Here is a 23,064-nt window from a genome sequence, read left to right on the forward strand (position 1 = left end):
CCTGCGCAGGCTGCGGGCACGCGGTCCGGTGGCCGCGTCATGGCTTCTTCCGCGCATGCGCGGACCAGTGGCTGCGTCTGTAGACGTTTCCGCGCATGCGCAGATCGGGGGCGCGTCATGCGTACTTCCGCGCATGCGCAGAGTAATTGTGCGCATGCGCGGGGCGTTCTTCCGGGTTAGCAGTGACGTCATCGGTGACGTCATTCGCCGCCTTTAAAAAGGCGCCAAATTTGAATTTCTTTACCTGTTCAGGTTGCCTTGACACCGGGAAGCTCTTGCAGCATCTTTTGTTCCAGTTTTGTTCATTTATTTTCACGCCTCCAGTTTTCTGTAACTCAGGTATGGTTTTATTTCTTAAAGGCACATCCCCTTTTTTCACATATTGAATTTTTATACTTTTTTGGGTATAAATATTTCAATTCCTTCCTATATTATAGCAGGGAAGATGGACAAATCTTTCTCATCAGACTCTGAGGCATCCGTCCATAAACAAAGGTCACAATCCAAAGGTTATAGGTAAGCCATTATTTTTTTTCTCTCTCTCTTTATCTATACCAAACAAAAGAGTGCCTGGTTTAATTGTATTTCCCTATTATGACAGCTCTACGGGAATTAAAGCATCCAGAACTTCCAAAGGCAAGTCGCCTATGAAGAAGAGATGCGAGGCCTGCAGCAATAAACCACTAGAAGGCAAACGTCTCTGCGCAGAATGCCTGTCTACAGCCGCTGGCGCTTCTACTACTGCCCCTACTCCAGATGTAATGGAGTTTATCAAGCAGGCGGTCTCCCAGGGCATCAGAGAAGCTGGGAAGTCCCACAAGAGGCACAGATTCGCTGAATCCAGAGTTCGCAAATCCTTGAGTCTCAAGGAAATATCCTCGGAGCAACCTTCTACTTCCAGTAGATATTTCGCTGATCTGAAGAAAAAGAGAGCCACATAGACATAGAAACATAGAAACATAGAAACATAGAATGTGACGGCAGATAAGAACCATTCGGCCCATCTAGTCTGCCCAGTTTTCTAAATACTTTCATTAGTCCCTGGCATTATCTTATAGTTAGGATAGCCTTATGCCTATCCCACGCATGCTTAAACTCCTTTACTGTGTTAACCTCTACCACTTCAGCTGGAAGGCTATTCCATGCATCCACTACCCTCTCAGTAAAGTAATACTTCCTGATATTATTTTTAAACCTTTGTCCTTCTAATTTTAGACTATGTCCTCTGGTTGGGGTAGTTTTTCTTCTTTTAAATATAGTCTCCTCCTTTACTGTGTTGATTCCCTTTATGTATTTAAATGTTTCTATCATATCCCCCCTGTCTCGTCTTTCCTCCAAGCTATACATGTTAAGATCCTTTAACCTTTCCTGGTAAGTTTTATCCTGCAATCCATGAACAAGTTTAGTAGCCCTTCTTTGAACTCTCTCTAAGGTATCAATATCCTTCTGAAGATATGGTTTCCAGTACTGTGTACAGTACTCCAAGTGAGGTCTCACCAGTGTTCTGTACAATGGCATGAGCACTTCCCTCTTTCTACTGCTAATACCTCTCCCTATACAACCAAGCATTCTGCTAGCATTTCCTGCTGCTCTATTACATTGTCTGCCTACCTTTAAGTCCTCAGAAATAATCACCCCTAAATCCCTTTCCTCAGATGTTGAGGTTAGGACTCTATCAAATATTCTGTACTCTGCCCTTGGGTTTTTACGTCCAAGATGCATTATCTTGCACTTATCCACATTAAATGTCAGTTGCCACAAGTCTGACCATTTTTCTAGTTTACCTAAATCATTTGCCATTTGGCTTATCCCTCCTGGAACATCAACCCTGTTACATATCTTAGTATCATCCGCAAAAAGACACACCTTACCATCAAGACCTTCTGCAATATCACTAATAAAAATATTAAAGAGAATGGGTCCAAGTACAGATCCCTGAGGTACCCCACTGGTGACAAGCCCAAGCTTCGAATATACTCCATTGACTACAACCCTCTGTTGCCTGTCACTCAGCCACTGCCTTACCCATTCAACAATATTGGAATCCAAACTCAAAGATTGCAGTTTATTGATAAGCCTTCTATGTGCAACAGTGTCAAAAGCCTTACTGAAATCTAGGTAAGCAATGTCTACTGCACCACCCTTATCTATAATTTTAGTTACCCAATCAAAAAAATCGATAAGATTAGTTTGGCATGATCTCCCTGAAGTAAACCCATGTTGTCTCTGATCTTGAAATCCATGTGTTTTTAGATGTTCAACAATCCTATCCTTTAACATGGTTGCCATCACTTTCCCCACTACTGAAGTAAGGATTACTGGCCTATAGTTGCCCGACTCCTCCCTATTACCTTTCTTGTGAATGGGCACAACATTCGCTAACTTCCAATCTTCTGGGACTACTCCTGTTAACAATGATTGGTTAAATAAATCTGTTAATGGTTTTGCTAGTACACCACTAAGCTCTTTTAATAGCTTTGGGTGTATTCCATCAGGTCCCATTGACTTATTTGTCTTTACTTTTGACAGTTGAAATAGAACCTCTTCCTCTGTAAACTCACGTGTAATAAATGACTAATTTATCCTTTTTTTAACAGAGGTCCCTTTCCTTCATTTTCAGCTGTAAATACCGAACAAAAATATTCATTGAGGCAGTCAGCTAGACTTTTATCCTCATCTACATACCTTCCTTCTTTTGTTTTTAATCTAACTAATCCTTGTTTTACTTTTCTTTTCTCATTTATGTATCTAAAAAAAGTTTTGGCCCCCTTTTTTACTGACTGTGCTATTTTCTCTTCTGTGTGTGATTTGGAAGCTCATATAACTTGCTTAGCCTCTTTCTGCCTAATCTTATAGGTCATTCTGTCTTCCTCACTCTGGGTTTTTTTATAATTACGAAATGCTAACTTTTTGATTTTTACTATTTTGGCCACATCTGCGGAGTACCACAGTGGTTTCTTGAATTTTTTGCTTTTACTGACAAGCCTAATGCAATTTTCTGTTGCCTTCAGTAGTGCAGCTTTTAAATAATCCCATTTATTTTGGACTCCATTTAAGTTGCTCCAGTCTGATAATGACTCCTTTACACATATTCTAATTTTAGAAAAGTCTGTTTTTCTAAAGTCTAAAACTTTTGTTTTTGTGTGGTGTGACTCAGTCACTGTTCTTATATTAAACCACACTGACTGATGATCACTGGATCCTAAACTTTCACCTACAGTAATATCTGATACCAAATCTCCATTTGTTAACACTAAATCTAGTATGACCTCTTTACGAGTTGGCTCCTCAACGACTTGTTTTAGAGACAATCCCAGTAGGGAGTTTAGAATATGTGTGCTTCTGGCACAAGTAGCTATTTTTGTTTTCCAATTCACATCAGGAAGATTAAAGTCACCCATGGTGATAACTTCCCCCTTCATTGTCATTTTAGCTATTTCTTCAACTAGTAGATTATCTAACTCTTCAATTTGTCCTGGGGGCCTATAAATCACACCTACACGAACTACTGTGTGATTACCAAATTCTAACGTAACCCAAATGGACTCTATGTTCGTCTCACTAACCTTTATTAGGCTAGATTTTATGCTATCCTTCACATACAGGGCCACCCCTCCCCCTTTCTTGCCTTCCCTGTCTTTTCTATATAAAGAGTACCCTGGTATTGCTATGTCCCAGTCATTTTTTTCATTATACCATGTCTCAGTAACAGCGACTAAATCTACACTATCAGTTGCCATTATTGCCACAAGTTCATGGATCTTATTCCCTAAACTGCGAGCATTTGTAGACATGACTCTAAGCTTATCATTTTTTAACACACTTGCTACAGGCACCTTCTGTCCTTGTTTTGGGGGACAATTGGATTGATGTTTTATCACCCTTTTGCCCCCCCCTCCTAGTTTAAATACATTTTAGCAAAACCTCTGAACTGCTCACTGAGAACATTTGTTCCCTTTTGAGAAAGATGCAAACCATCTTTTTGTACAGTTTATTTCCATTCCAAACAGAGCTACCATGAGCAATAAAGCCAAATCCTTGCTCCCGACACCATTCACCAAGCCACAAGTTAAAGTCCCTAATACGCATCCGCCTGTCATTCTGAGTGTTATGCACAGGCAGAACTTCAGAGAATGACAGTGTGGAAGCAGCCTGCCGTATATCATTGGCAAAAACACTAAAAACTTCCTTAACCTCTGAAACCTCATTGTAAGCCAAGTCATTTGTCCCTAAATGGACAAGTACATCCAATTCACCTTCCTGCTTTGCTTGCTTAACAATATTACAGATACGTCTCCTGTCTCTGTGAGCAGTAGCTCCGGGAAGACACCTCACAAGACCACCATTGTCCATCTCCACACCTCTTATGATGGAATCCCCCAACAACAACTGCTTTCTATTAGGCCTCATCATAGTCTTCAAGCCTCTCTGCACAACACCACTAGCCTCAGTGCCTCTTTCCACAACACCTCTAGCCTCAGTGCCTCTCTCCACAACACCTCTAGCCTCAGTGCCTCTCTCCACAACACCACTAGCCTCAGTGCCTCTCTGCACAACACCACTAGCCTCAGTGCCTCTCTGCACAACACCACTAGCCTCAGTGCCTCTCTGCACAACACCACTAGCCTCAGTGCCTCTCTGCACAACACCACTAGCCTCAGTGCCTCTCTGCACAACACCACTAGCCTCAGTGCCTCTCTGCACAACACCACTAGCCTCAGTGCCTCTCTGCACAACACCACTAGCCTCAGTGCCTCTCTGCACAACACCACTAGCCTCAGTGCCTCTCTGCACAACACCACTAGCCTCAGTGCCTCTCTGCACAACACCACTAGCCTCAGTGCCTGTCTCCATGACACCATTACACTCTGAAAGTGCAGAAAATGAATTATGTAGAACAACAGACTGTGCAATATGCCTTTTATCCACAACTCTAAGTCTATCAGATCCTACAGTAATCCATCTGCCATTCCTAGTATGTCTCTGTGGCAGTGGCTTTGCAGCAGTTCCAGCCTGAGTTTGTTTACCAGATAGTTTAGAAATCTCAGACTTAAAAAATACAATCTCCTCATGAGACAATCAAGGAGCTGATTCAAGACGAATGGTCTAATACTCGTAGAAAACTGACATCTCAAGGCACAGTTGCTCGTCTTTATCCATTTGAGAGAAAAGACTCCAGCTGTGGGGATTCGGCTCCTAAGGTAGATGCGGCCGTAGTAAGACTGGCCAAACACACTGCTCTACCGGTTGATGACGCAGGCTCATTTGGAGACCCTGAACCTCGCCAAGGCTTACGTGGCTGCTGGCACAGGCCTCCATCCAGCAGTCGCTCTCACTTCAGTTTCCAGAGCTTTTAAGATCTGGATGGAAAATCTAGAAGCAGACATCCAAAGAGGCAGGAGCAGATCCAGTCTTCTGGACAGTCTAAAAGATATAAAGCTTGCAGTAGACTTTACTTCTGACGCTTCGGTGGATCTGGTTAGGGCCTTTGCCAGAAATATGGCCCTCTCCATTTCAGCCAGAAGTGCTTTAAGGTTAAGGTCCTGGATAGCAGATAACTCTTCTAAGTCTGGTTTATGTGCCTTACCTTTCCATGGCGACATGTTGTTTGGGAAAAACTTGGATGAATGTATTAAAAGAGCAGCCGAAGGCAAAAGAGCTTTTCTCCCGCAGGATCGTAAACCCTTTCGAGGTTCCTTTCGATCCAAACGATATCCAGACTATTTTTCCTTTCGAGATGCCAGATCTTACAAGCCGGGAAGAGAGCATGGAAGATCCCAGCCTTGGAGAGGTGGACCGTCATCTACCAGAGGCGGTAAATCTAGAGGTGCCTCGTTCCACAAGAACCCCAGATCTTTTTGGACTGCCCCCCACCCCCAGTCAATAGGTGTGGGGGCACGTCTGTTACTCTTCCAAGACGCATGGGAACTATCCACCACAGACAAATGGGTGTTGGATATTATAAGAGGAGGATATCGTTTAGAATTCTTCAGACCCCCTCCAGCGTACTCCTTTCAAACTACCAAATGGCCAGGAGAAGCAGAAAAAAGACAGGCCTGAAAATGTTTCATCTCGACACTCCAGGAAGGAAATGTCATCATTCCAGTTCCTCAGCGACAGCAAGGTCAAGGATTTTACTCTCACCTGTTTCTCACCAGAAAAGCTTCAGGTGGTTGGAGACCTATCTTAGACTTAAGCAGACTAAATCAGCATCTCCTCATCCGGAAGTTCAAGATGGAGTCTATTCAATCCATCATAAAGGTCGTTTTTCCACGCCAATGGATGATTTCTATAGACTTGGCAGATGCTTACTTCCACATCCCCATTGCTCCAGAACATCAGAAATTCCTTCGGTTTGCGGTGGAACAAGGGCATTTTTAATTCTGATCCCTGCCGTTCGGTCTCAGCACGGCTCCAAGAACATTCTCCAAGGTCTTGGTTGTTTTAATTGCGGAGCTCAGGAAAATGGGCATAGCCATTTACCATTACTTAGACGACAGCCTCATCTTGGCAGAAGACTCAAATACCCTTCAGACCGTGGGCAGGTTTGTCTATGTTTCCTACGCCATCATGGTTGGAAGATAAACGAGAACAAGAGCCAATTACAGTCGGCTCAGGAGATGAAATATTTGGGGGCCATATTCAACACACTAGCAGGCACAGTGCGACTGTCTCCAGAAAGAGGTACGAAGTTGATGAACAAGGTCAAAGACATGTTGGCATCCAATGTGACCTCAGCAGTAAGATGCATGAGCCTGTTAGGAACAATGTCCTCCACCATCGGACTGACAAGATGGGCCCAATGGAGGATGAGGGTTTTCTAGAAGAATTTCATCCTACAATTCAGAACGAGAAATCCACTTCAGCCTAACAAGATTCCCCCTCTCGTCCCTCAATCTCTGATCGGGTGGTTACAGAAGAATCGCTGTTCCGAGGGTTTCCATTGGGGAACGTCACATGGACAGTTATTACCACAGACGCAAGCCAGTGGGGATGGGGTGCTCGCCTACAACATCAGTTTATCCAGGGGAAATGGTCCTTTCCAGTTACAGAGACTCCCTCCAACCAATTAGAGCTTTTGGCAGTTCTAAAAGCTCTAGAAGTTCTCCTTCCCCTCATACGCTTCAAGTGGATCTAGATCAGATCAGACAATTCCACTGTAGTTGCCTACATAACCATCAAGGGGGAACAAGGAGTCGAAAAATGATGTCCATTACGAGGCCTCTAATGTCCTTCTCCCAGAAGCATCTAGCGGGCCTATTGGCGATTCATCTTCCGGGAGTCCAGAATTCCATAGCAGATTACCTGAGCAGAGTGGACTTAGATCCAGGGGAATGGGGTCTGTCAAACAAGGTGTTCGTAGACATCTCTCAAGTATGGGGCGTGCCACAAGTCGACCTTATGGCAACACACAAGAACAGGAAGGTGAAGCGCTTCTTTTCAAAAAACTTCGATCCCCAAGCATCAGGAAGGGATGCTCTTTCAATCGATTGGGACTTTCACCTAGGTTACGCATTCCCTCCTACACCCCTCATCTTTCCTCTTCGGAGACGATTGAGGCAGGAGAAGGTATCCATCATCCTCATAGCCCCCTTTTAGCCCCGGCCATGGTTTCCTCTGTTGTTGAGCATTTGCAGTGCAGACTCCTGGCAGCTTCCGAATATTCCTTCCCTTCTACATCAGGGTCCTGTCCTCCACCCAGACCCTGCCTCCCTCAAGCTGATGGCATGGAAATTGAAAGGGAAAGATTGAACTGCAAGGGATTTTCTCATTCTGTCATTGAAACTCTACTGCAAGCAAGGAAACGCTCTACATCTTCCACTTACTACAGAATCTGGGATGATTTTTCCTCCTGGGCTGCATCAAACCACAGGAATATTCAGTTTATCTCCACCAAGGAGATTCTTGAATTTCTACAATTGAATTTCTTGATAAGAGTTTAAGCTACAATACCCTGATGGTACATATTTCAGCTCTTTTGGCCCTTACGGATCAAAGATGGGCCTTGAACACGGATGTGATCAAATTTATGGCAGCAGTTTTGAAAATCAAGCCTCCTATCAAGCCCTTCGCCCCACCATGGGATCTTCCCTTGGTGCTGAAAGCTCTGAGCAATTCTCCTTTTGAGCCTCTCGTATCCATCTCTCCTCAGTTACTCACCATTAAGAGAGTTCTATTGGTGGCCTTAGCCTCAGGTAGACGAGCGTCTGAACTCTATGCCTTATCAACTAAAAGAGCCCTTTACAGTTTTTCATAAGGTCAGAGTTATTTTACGGACTGTTCCCGTATTTCGTCCTAAAGTGGTGTCAACTTTTCACATCAACGAAGAAATAGTACTCCCGGCTCTTCATTCGGAGTCTTCTGCTGAGGATGCTGATCCTCTACCTTCTCCGTTAAACCTTGTTCGATGTCTGTCTGTCTATCTACAAAGATCTTCAGCCTGGTGGATCTCTCAAAGGCTATTCGTCATCCCCAACGGTCCCTGAAGAGGGCTTCAGGCTTCTAAGATGGCCATCAGTAGATGGATTGTTGCCGCCATCATTCAGGCTTACCATGCTTCAAAGATGAAAATTCCTGATGGGCTCAAGGCTCACTCCACGAGGTCCCTTTCCTCATCTTGGGCAGCAGCAGCTAATTTGTTACCTGAACTGATTTGCAAAGCAGCCACTTGGTCTTCTCCAAACACGTTTATAAAGCATTACCAGATTGACGTTAAAGCCAGCCACTCAGACTCTATTGGCAAATCAGTCTTATCCGCAGTCAACTCTTCTTGATTGATTTCTATTGCACGTATGGTTTCTAATACACCAGCATTTAAAAAAAATGTGAGTCTGTGTTTTTTCTTTATTCCCTCCCTTGGTTATTGCTTGGGTATTACCAAATTGTTGTGCAGCCATGGATATGGCCAGGAAAGATGAAAATGTATCCATACTTACCGTAATTTTCCTTTCCTGGTCATAGGCCATGGCAGCACTTAGATCCCGCCCTGGGATATTGCTGTTAACAAGACTAAGGGACTATTGGTGGGAGGGGTATTTATACCCCTGATTTTAATTCTGTTTCCTGTCTAATTAGGGATAACCCATTGTTGTGCTGCCATGGCCTATGACCAGGAAAGGAAAATTACGGTAAGTATGGATAAATTTTCATCTATATATATATATATATATATATATATATAAACAAAAGAAATATATATTAAAACATGGCAAGGAAAGGGATTAGTAAATGGATGAATATATATATTGCAAAAAGACGAAACCAATGTCTAAAGTAACCACTACTTTCAAATCTAATAATACGGGTAAATCCTATAATATTAAAGACATCATCACATGTAATAGCAAAAACGTTATTTATTTATTGGAATGTCCGTGTGGGCTCCAATACATTGGCAGAACTATAAGACCATTGAAAGTGAGAATAGCCGAACATTGTAGAAACCTAGAAAAAGGCTATGTGAAGCACCCTGTTTCATCACATTTTTGTATACATGAAAAAAAACCTAAACAACTCACTTTCACGGGTATTGCCACTGTAAAAATTCATTGGAGAGGAGGAGACATTGTAAAACAGATCGGAAAGACAGAGATGAAATGGGTGTATTATCTAGATACTTTACACCCGAAAGGTCTCAATGTGGATTTTGATTTCTTCAATGTTTTATAATTTTATGCCTAATAAAATATAAATATAGAAAAATAAAAAAGTTTTTTTTAATTTTTAACATGAGAATTTTGTAGCATATGTATACTTTTACCATATTTTATTTTATTTTATCCTCTTCTCCGTTCTTTTTACCAGTCTCCCCCATCTATGTGTATGTCGTTTTTAGTGCACTGTTAATGTTAATGCTCTTTCTATACTATAATATCCATTTACTACAGACCACTATTACATTTCTTTGTAGATTTGTATTTATATCTGTTTTTATTTACAATGTTTTTTTATACTATTATGTTATTTTTATGCACATAAACTATCCTCCTCCTTTTTACCTATTTGCCAGCTTGTCAATATGAATATCCCTTTTATATATATATATATGTGTGTGTGTGTGTGTGTGTGTGTGTATATATGTGTATATATATGTATATATATATATATATATATATATTCATCCATTTACTAATCCCTTTCCTTACCATGTTTCAATATATATTTCTTTTGTTTTCTTTTATATATATAACACTTATAGGTTTACAATATTCATTCATCTTGACAATATTTATTAGTAATAATTTTATTATCAATCAATCAATCTTTTGCATCTATTTATTTTATGTTTATGGCTTGTCATTATGGTGTATTGGGCAAAGTATTTATCCAATAGCCCCACAAGCCATATATACTTTATATTTATTTTCCCTCATATACAGATTTTTATATAAGATTGATATTTGGAACGCACGCACGCAATTTTTAGCGTTACGTGCGTTCCACACAGATATCCCATGAGTTAATCCGGCCACTGGGAACTTAATCGCGCCGCGTCACTTCCTGGTGTGACGCGTGCGTTCCACAGTGGCACACAAGTCTGTTCACTTGAACTCTGACCGATCGTATCATTTCCGGTGCGACCCGCGAAACCAGAAATAGGATGAATCCGGAAGTAATTACGAATCAAGCCTACCCTATATATTTAGAATATGAAGAGGACATCTCCCACACTTTTGAAAAAGCGCTTTGGACGGGCGAAATGCGTCAAGTGGGACTTTTATATAGATTGTATATCCTGTTTCACTGTATTGTTAATATACCTTTTCTAATAAATAGTTACTTTTTTACAGTACTATTTATTTATTTCCTCTTTTTTTGGCTTGATTCCTGATACCATCTATATCCTCATGTGGGGATTATACCACCCATGCTGTTTTAACTAGAGCAAGTCTTGCTCTAAAGAATGTAAGTACATTTCTTCTTTTTATTTATTTAATATACCAGTACTTACTGCACCATTGGAGTTCCCTTTTTGTTTTTCTACCTCCTATATATATCACTAACATCTGGAGGACCAACAACACTTCAACCACCATACATCCTTAGACAGGGATTGTACCGTCCACGCTTTATACAGCAGAGCTCTAATACGCTCTAGCGTATGTAAGTGGTTTTCCTATAGTAATTATTTATCTTATCTTGATTGTACCATATTGTATTGCACTATGTAACAGAACCTTACAGTTCCCTGGTGTATGTGGAATAAGCAAGGGAATTGTACTTTATGCCATCTGTTCGGTAGAAATTCAACCTATAAATAAACGAATCAGACTACCGGACACCGGACCACCCTGCTGGTAATTAAGGGATATTTTACCTTCCAGTTCTATTTCAGCCGTTCGTATAGGTCAGCACGAATCCTTTGTGTTAAGTATAGGTGGCCGCCATTTCGGGACTTTGCACGTGTTCGCGACCATCTTACGAACGAACAACTGATATGCGAACACCGCTGAGACCTCCATAGCACTGGGGATTCGTGCCTAAACTACCGAACACCCTGCTGTTCAGTAGAAAGACTTAATAGACTATGGGGATTCTAGCGACCATCAAGATTCGAATGGATGGCAAGATTTTCGTGCCTTTTTACCACACGAACGAGGACCGACCGCAAGGCCAAAACTTATGGCTAGTAGGTCTGTGCGGTCAGTCAAAACTTTGGAACCCCATAACTCCTGAACCGTTTATCCGAATGGACTGATTTTTGGATATGTTGTTCCCCTGAATATGAGCTATCAAGTGTGGTGCTAAAGGTGTACCCCCTGTTTTTGAGGTACATCCAGAACTTGAGTAAAATTGTGTATGTTTTAATTGTGTTATATGTTTATCTGAGGGGAGGAGACGTGGGGGTTGTACCATGTATATGATTGGTTATTTTCAACCTCCCCCTGAGTGTGTACTGTTTGTACTCTACTGTAATAAAAACCAGGCTGGGTGTTCCAGCACTCAGTTCTACTTGACCCTTCAAAACGTAGCCTCGTCTCGTTCTTGAAAGGGGATTATATTGGATTATTACTCTGCTCTTTTTACAGCTGAACCTGACTCTCTCTCTGGATCTCGTGGATGGGATTATACCAGCTTTACTTTTATACAGCAACTTGCTAGGGAAAAGGACGTCTCCAACGGCTGATACCCTCTTACTACCTGGGTAGCCGTTACTACATAAGTTTACTACCTTTCCTCGAAGGTTTCTGTATGTATAAATTTTAAGGCGCCTTATACGCTATATTTTATCTTGTCTATCCACGACACAAGATTTTGGGAATCCTTGCATTGTATACCGCAGCCTTTTCTACAATATAGTGAGCGCCTATACCTTTTGTTTTTTATACAGTCTAATAGAAGGTCTACGGGTTCTATCTCTGGTGTTTTGTCTGTGCCTTATGCATTCATCTAAACGAGAAATGAACGAAATCAGGTCCTCTAGATTCTCAGGTGGCCACCTCATCTAAGATTGCATTAGACAAACCATTTAAGAAAACATCCATAAATGCCTGATTATTCCACTTAACCTCTGCAGCCAAGGATCAGAATTCTAAAGATCTAAAAATTCCACAAGCGTTCTGTTACCTTGTCTAAGGCGCAAAAAGAGATTTGACTGCATTGGCCTTCCTGCCTGGAGGATCAAAGGTTCTCCTAAATGCTGTAACAAAAGTGTTGTAGTTGTATACCAAAGGATTAACGTTCTCCCATGAAGGATTAACCCATGTAAGTGCTTTATCTATCAGTAAGGTTATAATGAAACCAACCTTAGCCCTGTCTGTTGGATAGGCATGGGGTTGCAACTTAAAATGAATGCTAATCTGGTTAAAGAAACCACGACAAGGATCCAGTGCCCCACCATAGCATAGCGGGGAGGTAATGTGAGAAGAGGCACCAACTGTGGCCACTTCTAAGTCTGATGATGAGTGATCAAACGAGATAATCATGTCTGCAAGGCCAGAGCAATCTGGTCCATTCTGTGGTCCATTGCCTCAAATCGGAGGCCATAAGAAACACCCTGAGGGTTTGCACCTGCACGATCTATTAGGCCCTGTTCTAATGTCAGGAACGAAACAGGGATCCAATACGCAGAATGCAAAATAGGAGAACGTTTACCAGGCCTTAGAATGGCTGGACTAATGTAGGAAAGGACAGATAATAGTCAGGGACAAGCCGAGGTCGAGGGAGTCAAAAAACAGGAAAGCGAATAAACAAGCCGAGTCAAAGGGAAGGAGAACACAGATTAATCAAAATCAGAGCCAAGTCAAATACCAATAAACCAAACCAGAGTATGCACTATAGGAACAACCAAGCTAGAACCACAACAGGGCAACGATTCATTGCAAATTAGTTCTTATTATAGTTTGGCCATGCCCCCAAAACGTCCAAATTCGAAAGTGCGCCATGTCATAAAAAAGGGGGGTGGGCTACCGTGGCTGAGATGAGGAAATGTGAGGAGTCTCCCCATCATGTGGGAGAAGACCCACAGGCTGGATCCCTGCCTGGGCAGTAACCATAGGTACCCTGACAGCTAAGTTCTGGGAGATGGACTTCACTGAGAGCAGCGATATCAAGATTGAGCTTCGAGAGTTCGTAGGTGACTAAAGCAGAGCGCCGTTTTGTCTTCTGTCTGCTGTATCGAGCATGGTTCTGATGTTCCAACATGCAAATTTCAGTCCTACAAAATACAAAAAAAGGAAATATTGTGTATTCAGGCGCTTAAGATAGATAATAGTGGAAATAATTGTGCTGCTACCACTGGTGTGCAATCCTCTCACAACTTAGCACAAATACATCAAATGTGGTGGTGGACTGAGTGGTTAATGAACCGACACCAGTCAATAGGTGGAGCGCTGAAAGTGAGGTAACTCACCCCCCTCTTGGGCTGTTTGAATAACCTAGAGGTGGGGATGAAATAAACAGCAATATCGTGTAATACGTTTGGGTGATAATGGAGTGGTGATAAAATATATAAACCCACTCACATGGTTCTGAGCCTTAGCAGGATAGGCTCAGATCACTTAGGCAGGCGTGTTTGGGATAACACGGAATCTTACAGTGGAAGAAGGTCACTGTAACGACACCCCCAGGCATAAAAGGGTTAAACCGCCGTTTAGTAGATCTTCCCCTTCCAGAGGCACAGCTACTGCAGAACGCCAAACTCCCGAACTGGATACAAAATAGCACTCCAACTCCCGAACTGGAACCTCACGAATAGCTGCTAGCAGACGAACAGGAAAAGCATACAATCAGCTTACACTCCTGGCAATCAGTCTCTAACAGCATACAGTAAATCCCCCCGAAAGACGAGACAGAGCTCCGTGTTGTGGGTCAAGCAGTGGTCTGGTTTAATGTGGGCTACCTGCCCGGTATTTATGCAGGTCTTCCACCTGGTGGACACTCCCCTAGGGTACCAGATGGAAGACTGGGACACAAATGGTAAAATAACCAATCACAGGCATACAGGGTTAAAACACTCCCACAGTACATTACAATCCCTCCACTCTATCCTGGAGATTATTGGGAAGTAATCCAATTATCTCCAAGGACAGAGGTAAAACTCCATTAACCACATGTGTGACAAACTGCCCTTTGCCACTGGGCATTGGAGAGGACTGATCGCTAGCCTCCTGCCCTGCGACTATGGCCCTGGAATGTATTGCCCTTGAGGAATTACATTTGGGCAATATGGATTCTTGAATGCTGTTCCTGGCCCTTTAAATGCTGTGGAGCAGTGTTACAACTTTTAAACTGGCACTTCGAATGCAGTCGAAGTCCTCGAAGTGGCTGCCATTCAACAAAGGAACACGTGGCGGCGGCCATTTTAACTTATTCGAACGTGGTCAGTGGTGTGTGCAGCCAAATCTATGGAACTGTTTGCGGCTACCCAAATGCACGAACACCGCTGACCCGTACCTTCTTCGACACTGCGGCTGGAGACTAAGTCCCATTCGAAGATTCGAACGCTCGTTCGAATGGGACTTAGTCGTTTTCACGGTGTAAAATAGACCAACCGCCCAGCCCAAATCCATGGAACTGTTTTGAGCATGAAAAGGTGCCTGTGGTCGGTCAAAAGTGACTTATAACTATCTCCCGAACGGCTGAACGGATTCGTATCATTTTGGGTAAGTATTACCTCTCAGGCTAAGGGGAGGGAATCTGTGGGATGTAACCATTGTGTGATTGGATAATGTATAATTGTATGTGGGCATCTCCCTTGCAGGGGAGAATTGCATAAAAGCAGAGTGTATGTAATTAAACCTGAGTTCTACTTCACCCTCAATTTGGAGTGCCGTCTCTTATTGGGGTAATCTGCTACAAGGGATTGCTATGCTTGTCATATTCCCTTGCTAAATCACTGCTAAGCTCTTGTAAGATTTGGTTCCTGTTTTGCTCTCTGGAGAAGTCTACGGTGGGTATGGTGTCTGCTGCAGTGCTTGGAGTCCTCAGGAAGCGCTAGGAGCATCCTTCAACGGAGGTACCCAGTCGGGGTGCCCGTCGATCCGTTACATTTATATAATGCATTCCTTAGCTCAAGCTTAGTGGCTGGTTACAGAAGGAAATTATGTGTCTTTGTTATCCTGAAATCCAAAATGGAGTCCGCTCTGTTCTGACTATATAGCCATAGATTACTATATAGCTATAATGACTATATAGCCATAGACCTTCTTTTCCTTCACAAAAATATTGATATAGACCTGTTATATTCAAAATGTGTATATGACTATATAGCCATTGGCAATTATGTAAACTTTAAAATATGTTTTTAGGCCCATTGAGATTCCATCATAAAAAAGTTCGAAATCATTGTTCAATCCATGAGGTAACATGGTGTTTAGGTTGAAAATCCACCTCATTTCCATTTGGCCTATGTGTTGTATTAAGTCGCCTCCTCTCCAATTTGGAGTGATTTTCTGTATCCCCATGAATTGAACATTTCCAGGATCTCTATTATGGGATTTTAGGAAATGTGAGGAGAGGCTATGTTTTTCAAATCCATTTCTTATGTTCCTAATGTGCTCCTGTATATGTATGTGGAGGGGACGAATCGTACGACCCATGTATACAAGACCACAGGGACACATGATAGTGTATACCAATCTTTTTGAATAGCATGTGATTAGCTCATTGATTTTAAAATTCTGTTTTGGATTTCAGTCCTAGCACACCTCATGTGGCAGGTGTGTTCCTTTTGTTCCTCATTTTGTTTGTTCAACCACATTAGAAACATAGAAACATAGAAACATAGAATGTGACGGCAGATAAGAACCATTCGGCCCATCTAGTCGGCCCATCTAAGATGCCCGATGACCACAGCTAGCCAACTGGGGCGAAATGGAGAGAAGCTTAAGTTAGGCCACCTTTTCTAGACCCTTCCCCGAGTGGAGCAAGCATTGATATCCCTTGATAAGGCTACTTGATCATTCAGGGTGCTGTCGAATGATGTCGTCATCTCAGTGGTCGACATCAGATGACTCATACACCTGGACCGCTTACATGTAGGATCAGAACCGCGGCTTCCTGTTTCATGTTTCACCTGCCAGTCTTCCCCTTTCCTATCTCTGCAGGGCTTAAGGATTATATTGACCATAGATATTGGCATACCCTTCGAGCCTGCGCAATGGAGGTTTTATGTGGAGGGTGGCATGTGCAATACTGTCCCCATCTTTTACTCCTAGGGTTCATCTACCACGGCCTAGCAAGCTGGGACATTGACAACAGGGTCCCTAGGTTTTAGGTTTTATATCAGAGTATGTTTTGTCTTGGTACCTGACAGGTCTATGAGCTTCATCTGCCCAAGTTTAGCCCATTTGGAGCCAGCATGCAGAAGTCACCCTGCATGATTAAGATGTTGGACACTAGTTTGACTGACTTTTCATTTAGGACCTGTCTGACTTTGGTGGCCCTTCTGGCAGCGATGCTACCGCCAGCATAGCTCTTAACATCATGCTCGTCCCGGGCCTCGGGCACCATCTTTGACGGTGTCGGCGGACCTGGCCTCTCAAACAAGAGTCTAATATTGGGAAAGTGTTTTTTTTCTGGGAAATAGTGTATCTTGTATTTGCACCCCATAACGTCATCTGGGGGGTTGTGGGCACAAATTGTTCTCTAGACGCTATATAACAATGCTGAAGTCAGTTTTTTTGTGGGGCTTCATCTGAGCCCTGTGGATTTACGTCTGCACAGTCGCTTAGTCGGTCACATCCTTCCTGTCATAATATCTTAATGTTCCTTTGTGTCTCTGAGAGCATTCACCTGCCTGTCATTATTTATTATATAGTAAAATAAATTTTACATATATTATTGAAAAGCAGACTAACTTATGACAATCTTATAATGTTAATGTATGAATGCGTATGTGGCTTTTACAATAAAATATGTCTATGTTTCTCGTTTGACGTTAAAAGAAAATTAATAATAGACATGCATAGAAAACTCATGTGAATAGCAGAGGTTGAGTAACAATTCACTAAAAATCAGTAATAGTTTATGGTTAATAATATTGTATTCCACAGATGTATGCATCATTTCCGATGTTAATGAGGTACCTGCCTGGACCTCACCAAAAGAAATTTAATGATACCGTGGAGGTGAAATCTTTAATCAAGGAACAAATTGTCTCACACATGGAGACACTGGATATGGAGTCTCCTCGGGATTTTATTGACTGTTTCCTCATCCAGATGAAGAAGGTTCTGTATGAACTATGGGTCCCTTAGTATTACCTACATGTTCAGAGAAGTTGGAGAAACCGTATTTAGGATCGGATAGTACAAGTCTGAGTTTAGTTTCAATGTAGTCACATACACACACAAAAAAAACATGAAACTACACAACCATAATTTTAGTCAGTATAAATATAAGATAAACTAATTTCAGCATGTATCAAGTTCACATTTTATTGATTCCTCAATACTGATGCTGTGTTCTGTCCAGTCTGCCCTCCCAACCAAGCCCCATTTTTTTTAAATATACACAGGTATATTCCTCTATCCATCACATCTTCCACTAGAAAAGGGTTCTGTTCCACTTTTCTTTTTTTACTCCTCTCTAAATTTTGTGGTATTTTCTGAAATGTATGTTTTAGCAAAAAAATGGAGTTTAGGCAAAGAAAAGAGAAGCTTTTAAAACTATTTTTCGAACAATTTAGTACATATGACCATATTAGACGACAAATAAATTAAATTCTTCAGAACACATAGATGAATCTCCCCTTTTGTGTTCCAAGCATGCAGATGAAAATGTTTCTGTGGTGGACCTTTTATGCCCAGACCCCATGTAGGGTTCTGGGCATAAAAGCCATGTGTGACCAAATAAAATAAATAAAGTTGACTCCCAGAACTGTGTGTTGTCCAGTTACTGGGGGAATGGGCTATGCCTACTAAACAGCGCTTCCCTTTTATCTCCAGAGGATTACAGCTGGGATATTCAGTCTCGGCATTGCAGCTCCACTATAGTTTCTTTGACTTGTAAGAAATTATAACCCTCTTAATATATATATAATATTAATAATAATATAGAAATAGATAGGCTAAGAGTATAGCTAGAAATACTCCATTAAAAAATGTCTCCCATGCCGGATTCACGCTTTCCTTTTTTAGTGTTGTAATTTTTCACGACCAGGTGCTTTACATGTAAATATAATCAGATTAAAATAAAATACAGAGTGAATGGGAGAAAAAAAAAAGTGGTTTCCGAGAATCCTTAAACAGGTCATATTCGAGTGGAAATGGATGATATAAAATGAACAGGGCACTGTAAGAGCTGCACTACATGCAATAGCCATGTCTTACTTCACTTTGGCCCTCACATGCTTTTTGACAATTAGTAAAGGAAAGTGCTGCAAAGAGAAGCCAAAAAGACCAGTTAGGGCCCCTGACTGGGAATGGAGCTCCAGCTCTGTCAAAAAGATCTCCCTTTCCAGCCTGAGTTACCTCACTTGGTTGCAGACCACTTTAAGAGCTCCCCTGCATTTCCCAAGTGCTTCTGAACACCCCGAGCACAGCAACTGGCAATCCGGCTCATTGACAGAGTGCTGGAACCGCACAGGAGATTCTAAAGTGGCCTGTCCTAGATATTGGTGCTGACCGCAAAGCTTTCCCACAAGATCACGTTGGACAGGTAAGAATGAGAGAGTCTAACAGACACTGCACACATTACACTCACAAACATTCAGCCCCTCCCTCCCACATACACCTCTCAGTTCCTTGCACACATACCACCAAGGCACTAGCACACTTTATAATAACACTTCACATTTTCATAATCTGTTTCATGATGTAGATGGTCTTACAGTTGCATTGTTTAACAGTAAATAACGCATAAATAGTAGAATTATTTTGTGATAAAGTAGATCACCTCTCATCATTTTGCTTCTTTTTTTTTTTTTAGGTGAATTTGCTCCAGGGAAATGTATTTTCCATTGAAAATCTGATGAGTACAATGTTTGAATTGTTCCTAGTTGGAACTGAAACCACAGCTAACACCCTTTATTTCTCCCTTCTGGTTATGATAAAGTATCCACAAATCCAAGGTGAGATTAGACATTGTGCTCTAAGGGCGAATACTGGTAGAGATTGAGGAAGTGTTGACAGCAGAGTGTCATTATGTCACCGGAGTTGTACAGGAGGAGGGCTGCTCGAGAAAAGTGAGTTTCCCCCAGCATGCCACGCGGCTATGTGTAGCGGTTGAACCATGTGCCAGGAGGAGATCTGCGTGGCTCGAAGGAGGTAAGTAATGCCACAGATTAGAGTATTTTATTTTTTTATCAAAACTTGCACAGGAGGGGGTTGAAGTTTGCTGGAATGCTTTGCCCAGAGTTTGACGTGGATGTATTGCATAGAGTAAACAATGCTTGGGTTTCATGCATGTGTCTAGTCTGTGGAGATTGAGATGTTTCTTGATTAGAGACTGATACGGGTGAATCAATATTATAACAAGGATTACCAGACATGGGTGCAGATGCATTAGCAGGGCCGGTACATTGATTTTTGTTTATACAGATGAAGAGGTCTCTTAATCCCACTTTTGAATGTCTTACCCTTGTATCTTAACTGCTTTTTAGTCATTTTTAGTCACTTCCCTTTAGTGTATGTGATGAAGAAGGTTCTGTATGAACCATTGTTCCCATTTGTGCGTCTTTCTACCCCTTGTGTGTCTTTTACAATCTCCCCTTGTGTGTCTCTCCCTGCTGCACCTTTGTGCCTCTTTCTCCTATGCCCTGGCCCCTTTGTGTGTCTCTTTTAACCCTTCCCCAGACCCTTTGTGTGTCTCTTTCCCCCAGCACCTAGTCTTCCCCCCAACCTCTATGTGCCTCTTTTTCCTTTTCACAGCCTGTCTGTGTGTGTGTCTTTCCCCGCCCCAGCCCATTTTGCATGTCTTTTCCACCCAGACTCTTGTGTGTTTCTTTCACCCCTTCCCCATCCTTTCTCTTTTTCCCTTTCTCCAGTTTCCCTTTCTCCAGTGTGCCTCTTTTTCACCATCCCCAGCCCCTTAGTGTGTCTCTTTTCCCAAAAGCCCTTTTTGTGTCTGTAGCAGAGCCCTAGTCCTAGAAGGGACTCTCCTTCGCTGGGTACTCCAAGATTGGCTCAGGAACAAATAAAATACTCCAATCGATCAGCCAGATGTAGTAAAATATTCCAGGAATCTCCCACTTCATCCCCAGCAACTGAACGACACTCAGCTCTGGGGGTATAACTGATTTTAATGGAGCCACACACGGCCTTTTATGTGAATCCCCGTGCAAGGGGTTTCCTGATACATATTACAGGGGCATTCCCCAATGGACCTGAGAGTAGACTGAGGCAAAATACACAACATAATTATATTAACTCTCAGGTCCAGGACATATACAGTAATAACACCACAAAACATACATTAACAAAAAGGTACGCCCTCAAGTTCTATATCCCCAGATAGCCTGGATCTGAGCGTCCAACACATCTGAAAAGCGCTCAGATCCCACAAACGCAGCCAAATGACACCGAGGTATAGTTTAGACCGACCACACACAAGGAGCCTGCCCAAAAGAGTTCCATGAAATCAGGCTGTGCAGTCGGTCACTTTCGGCAGTATAAAACGAGCTAAAACTAACAAATGAATTGTTCATGCGTACGCTCATCCCATATATCTTGTTCGGGAGTATGCTCCCCCTGAATGCCATTAAGTTTGTATGAATTCCGCTGAACATAACTGGACGTGGAAGTCCTAGCGGTGTTCGCACCGTCGAGTGTCTGATTTTAGTTCCAAACACCGCTGTCTGTGTTCGTGACTAAAGATGGCTACAGCCACGTGTTTATACATACGAAAGGCGGCCACCCAGCCAACCGCTTAGAATGTTGGTGTTCTTGCGGTCTATGGAGGTGTTAACCGAGGTTACTGGGGTCAACAAGTGGCACACTCCACATATGCGCGGTCTGACTTCGGTGATTTGTTCGGTTTCCGAACAGAATACTGTTAACATGGGAGGTGGATGCAATTTACCGAACAATGTGAATAGGGTAAATAGCTTGATAATCCAGGGACAGGGTGATCTGTCCCACACACAAAATATTAAGCAAAACATACGAAATAGCGGGGGGGGGGGGGGGGGAGGGGGATGTACTTCCAAAGGGTCATTCCGCTACAGTGTCTCTTTCTCCCCCAAGACCATTTTGTGTTTTCTCCAGCCCCTCTGTGTGTCTCTTTCCCCATCCCCTCTGTGTGTGTCTTCCCCCCAGCACCCTGTCTCTGAACCGCCAGTCCCTCTGTTTTTCTATTTATTCAATTCCTAGCTACTCTGTGTCTTTTCCCACAAACCACTATGTGTCTTTCTCCCCTTCTTTAGCCACTCTCTGTGCCTCTTCCCCTCAGCACCGTGTCTTCCCCCCAGCCTCACTATGTACCTGTTTTTCCCCTTCAGTGCCTGTCTGTGTGTCTTTTTCTTCCCAATTCTTAGTCTTCAACATTTAGCAGATAGGAAGGTTTTAAACTCCATTATAGCAATATGGGGTCTTATTATTTCTTATTGTTTATTATTCATGTATTTATTTAATTTTAATGTGTTGTCTGACTAGCAAGTGCTGGCCATTCACCAAATAATAAACCCTCACTTTGCCAGCGGTTTTTAACTATTTGCTTGCGGGCTGCTAGTGCTGCCAGGAGGCAAATAGTACTTCAAATTATCACTCACTTGCAAAAAGGCAAATGAATTATAATTTCCAAATATATATGCTGCTGGATGCATTCAGTTCCAAATTCCAGAAAATTCGGTGCTTTGTGAATACTCCGAATTACTCTAGTCACCAGAACCACTACAGCTTTCCAGAGAAAAGGCAGTGTTTACCTTGCTGCCTACTAACACCTCTAGTGGCACTCACTCAGATGACTACTAGAGCTGCTTCCTAGTCCAGTGCTGTGCATAGAGGCGCTGAATGTTCGCCATGGAGATGCATTGATTCTATACATCTCTGTTTGGAGATGCAGATTGACACAGCATGGCATTTTGCCATTCATGCGCAATAGCCTCCCAATGCTTTCCTATTATAAAGCATTAAATTGGCTGAGATCATCAAGATATATGATACCAGCTATGGAGATATGAGGAAAAAGGTGAGTTAAACACCTTCTTCCTGTACAGGGATCAGGACATCTAAATAGTTGTTTTTAACACTACAGTCTCAGGAATAGATGTTTGCACTTCTGACACTAGTGCTCCTTTAATCTGGACATAAACGCATCTGAGTGAGCACTGCAAATTTGCTACCTGCCATATATGTCTTAAGTAAATATGAAAATTGCCATTTCAGTTGGAATTCAGTAATTTTATAACATGACAGGAGGCTTCGTATTTGCTTAAGTCTCTCTTTACTAGAACTCCACAGCAGCACAGAAAAACAACCAATCAGAAAAAAGTTAGGTACTATAAAACTCCCCTCCCCATGCATCATTTCCTCTTTCTTTGCTGCTCCGCATCAGTACAGGTCAGAGTACCACTGCCTCCTGCTTATAGTGGGTGGCTTTGGGTTTTATTTTAAATTATTAGGATTAATATTTGGTATCTTAGTATATTTACCTATTTGTTGTCTGTACCTTTTTTTTAGTATC

General features: G+C 42.3%; 1 protein-coding gene across 1 annotated transcript in view; it reads left to right on the top strand.

Annotated features, from left to right (window-relative positions):
- LOC134583423 (cytochrome P450 2C20-like) overlaps positions 1-23,064 on the top strand; it is a 141,513-nt gene that overhangs the window by 51,637 nt on the left and 66,812 nt on the right. The window contains exons 5-6 of the mRNA XM_063440333.1: positions 17,496-17,672; positions 19,372-19,513. Coding sequence (XP_063296403.1) covers positions 17,496-17,672; positions 19,372-19,513 — 319 coding nt within the window. The remainder of the gene's footprint in view (positions 1-17,495; positions 17,673-19,371; positions 19,514-23,064) is intronic.

Source organism: Pelobates fuscus, chromosome 13, assembly GCF_036172605.1.
Source record: "Pelobates fuscus isolate aPelFus1 chromosome 13, aPelFus1.pri, whole genome shotgun sequence".
Taxonomy (NCBI): domain Eukaryota; kingdom Metazoa; phylum Chordata; class Amphibia; order Anura; family Pelobatidae; genus Pelobates; species Pelobates fuscus.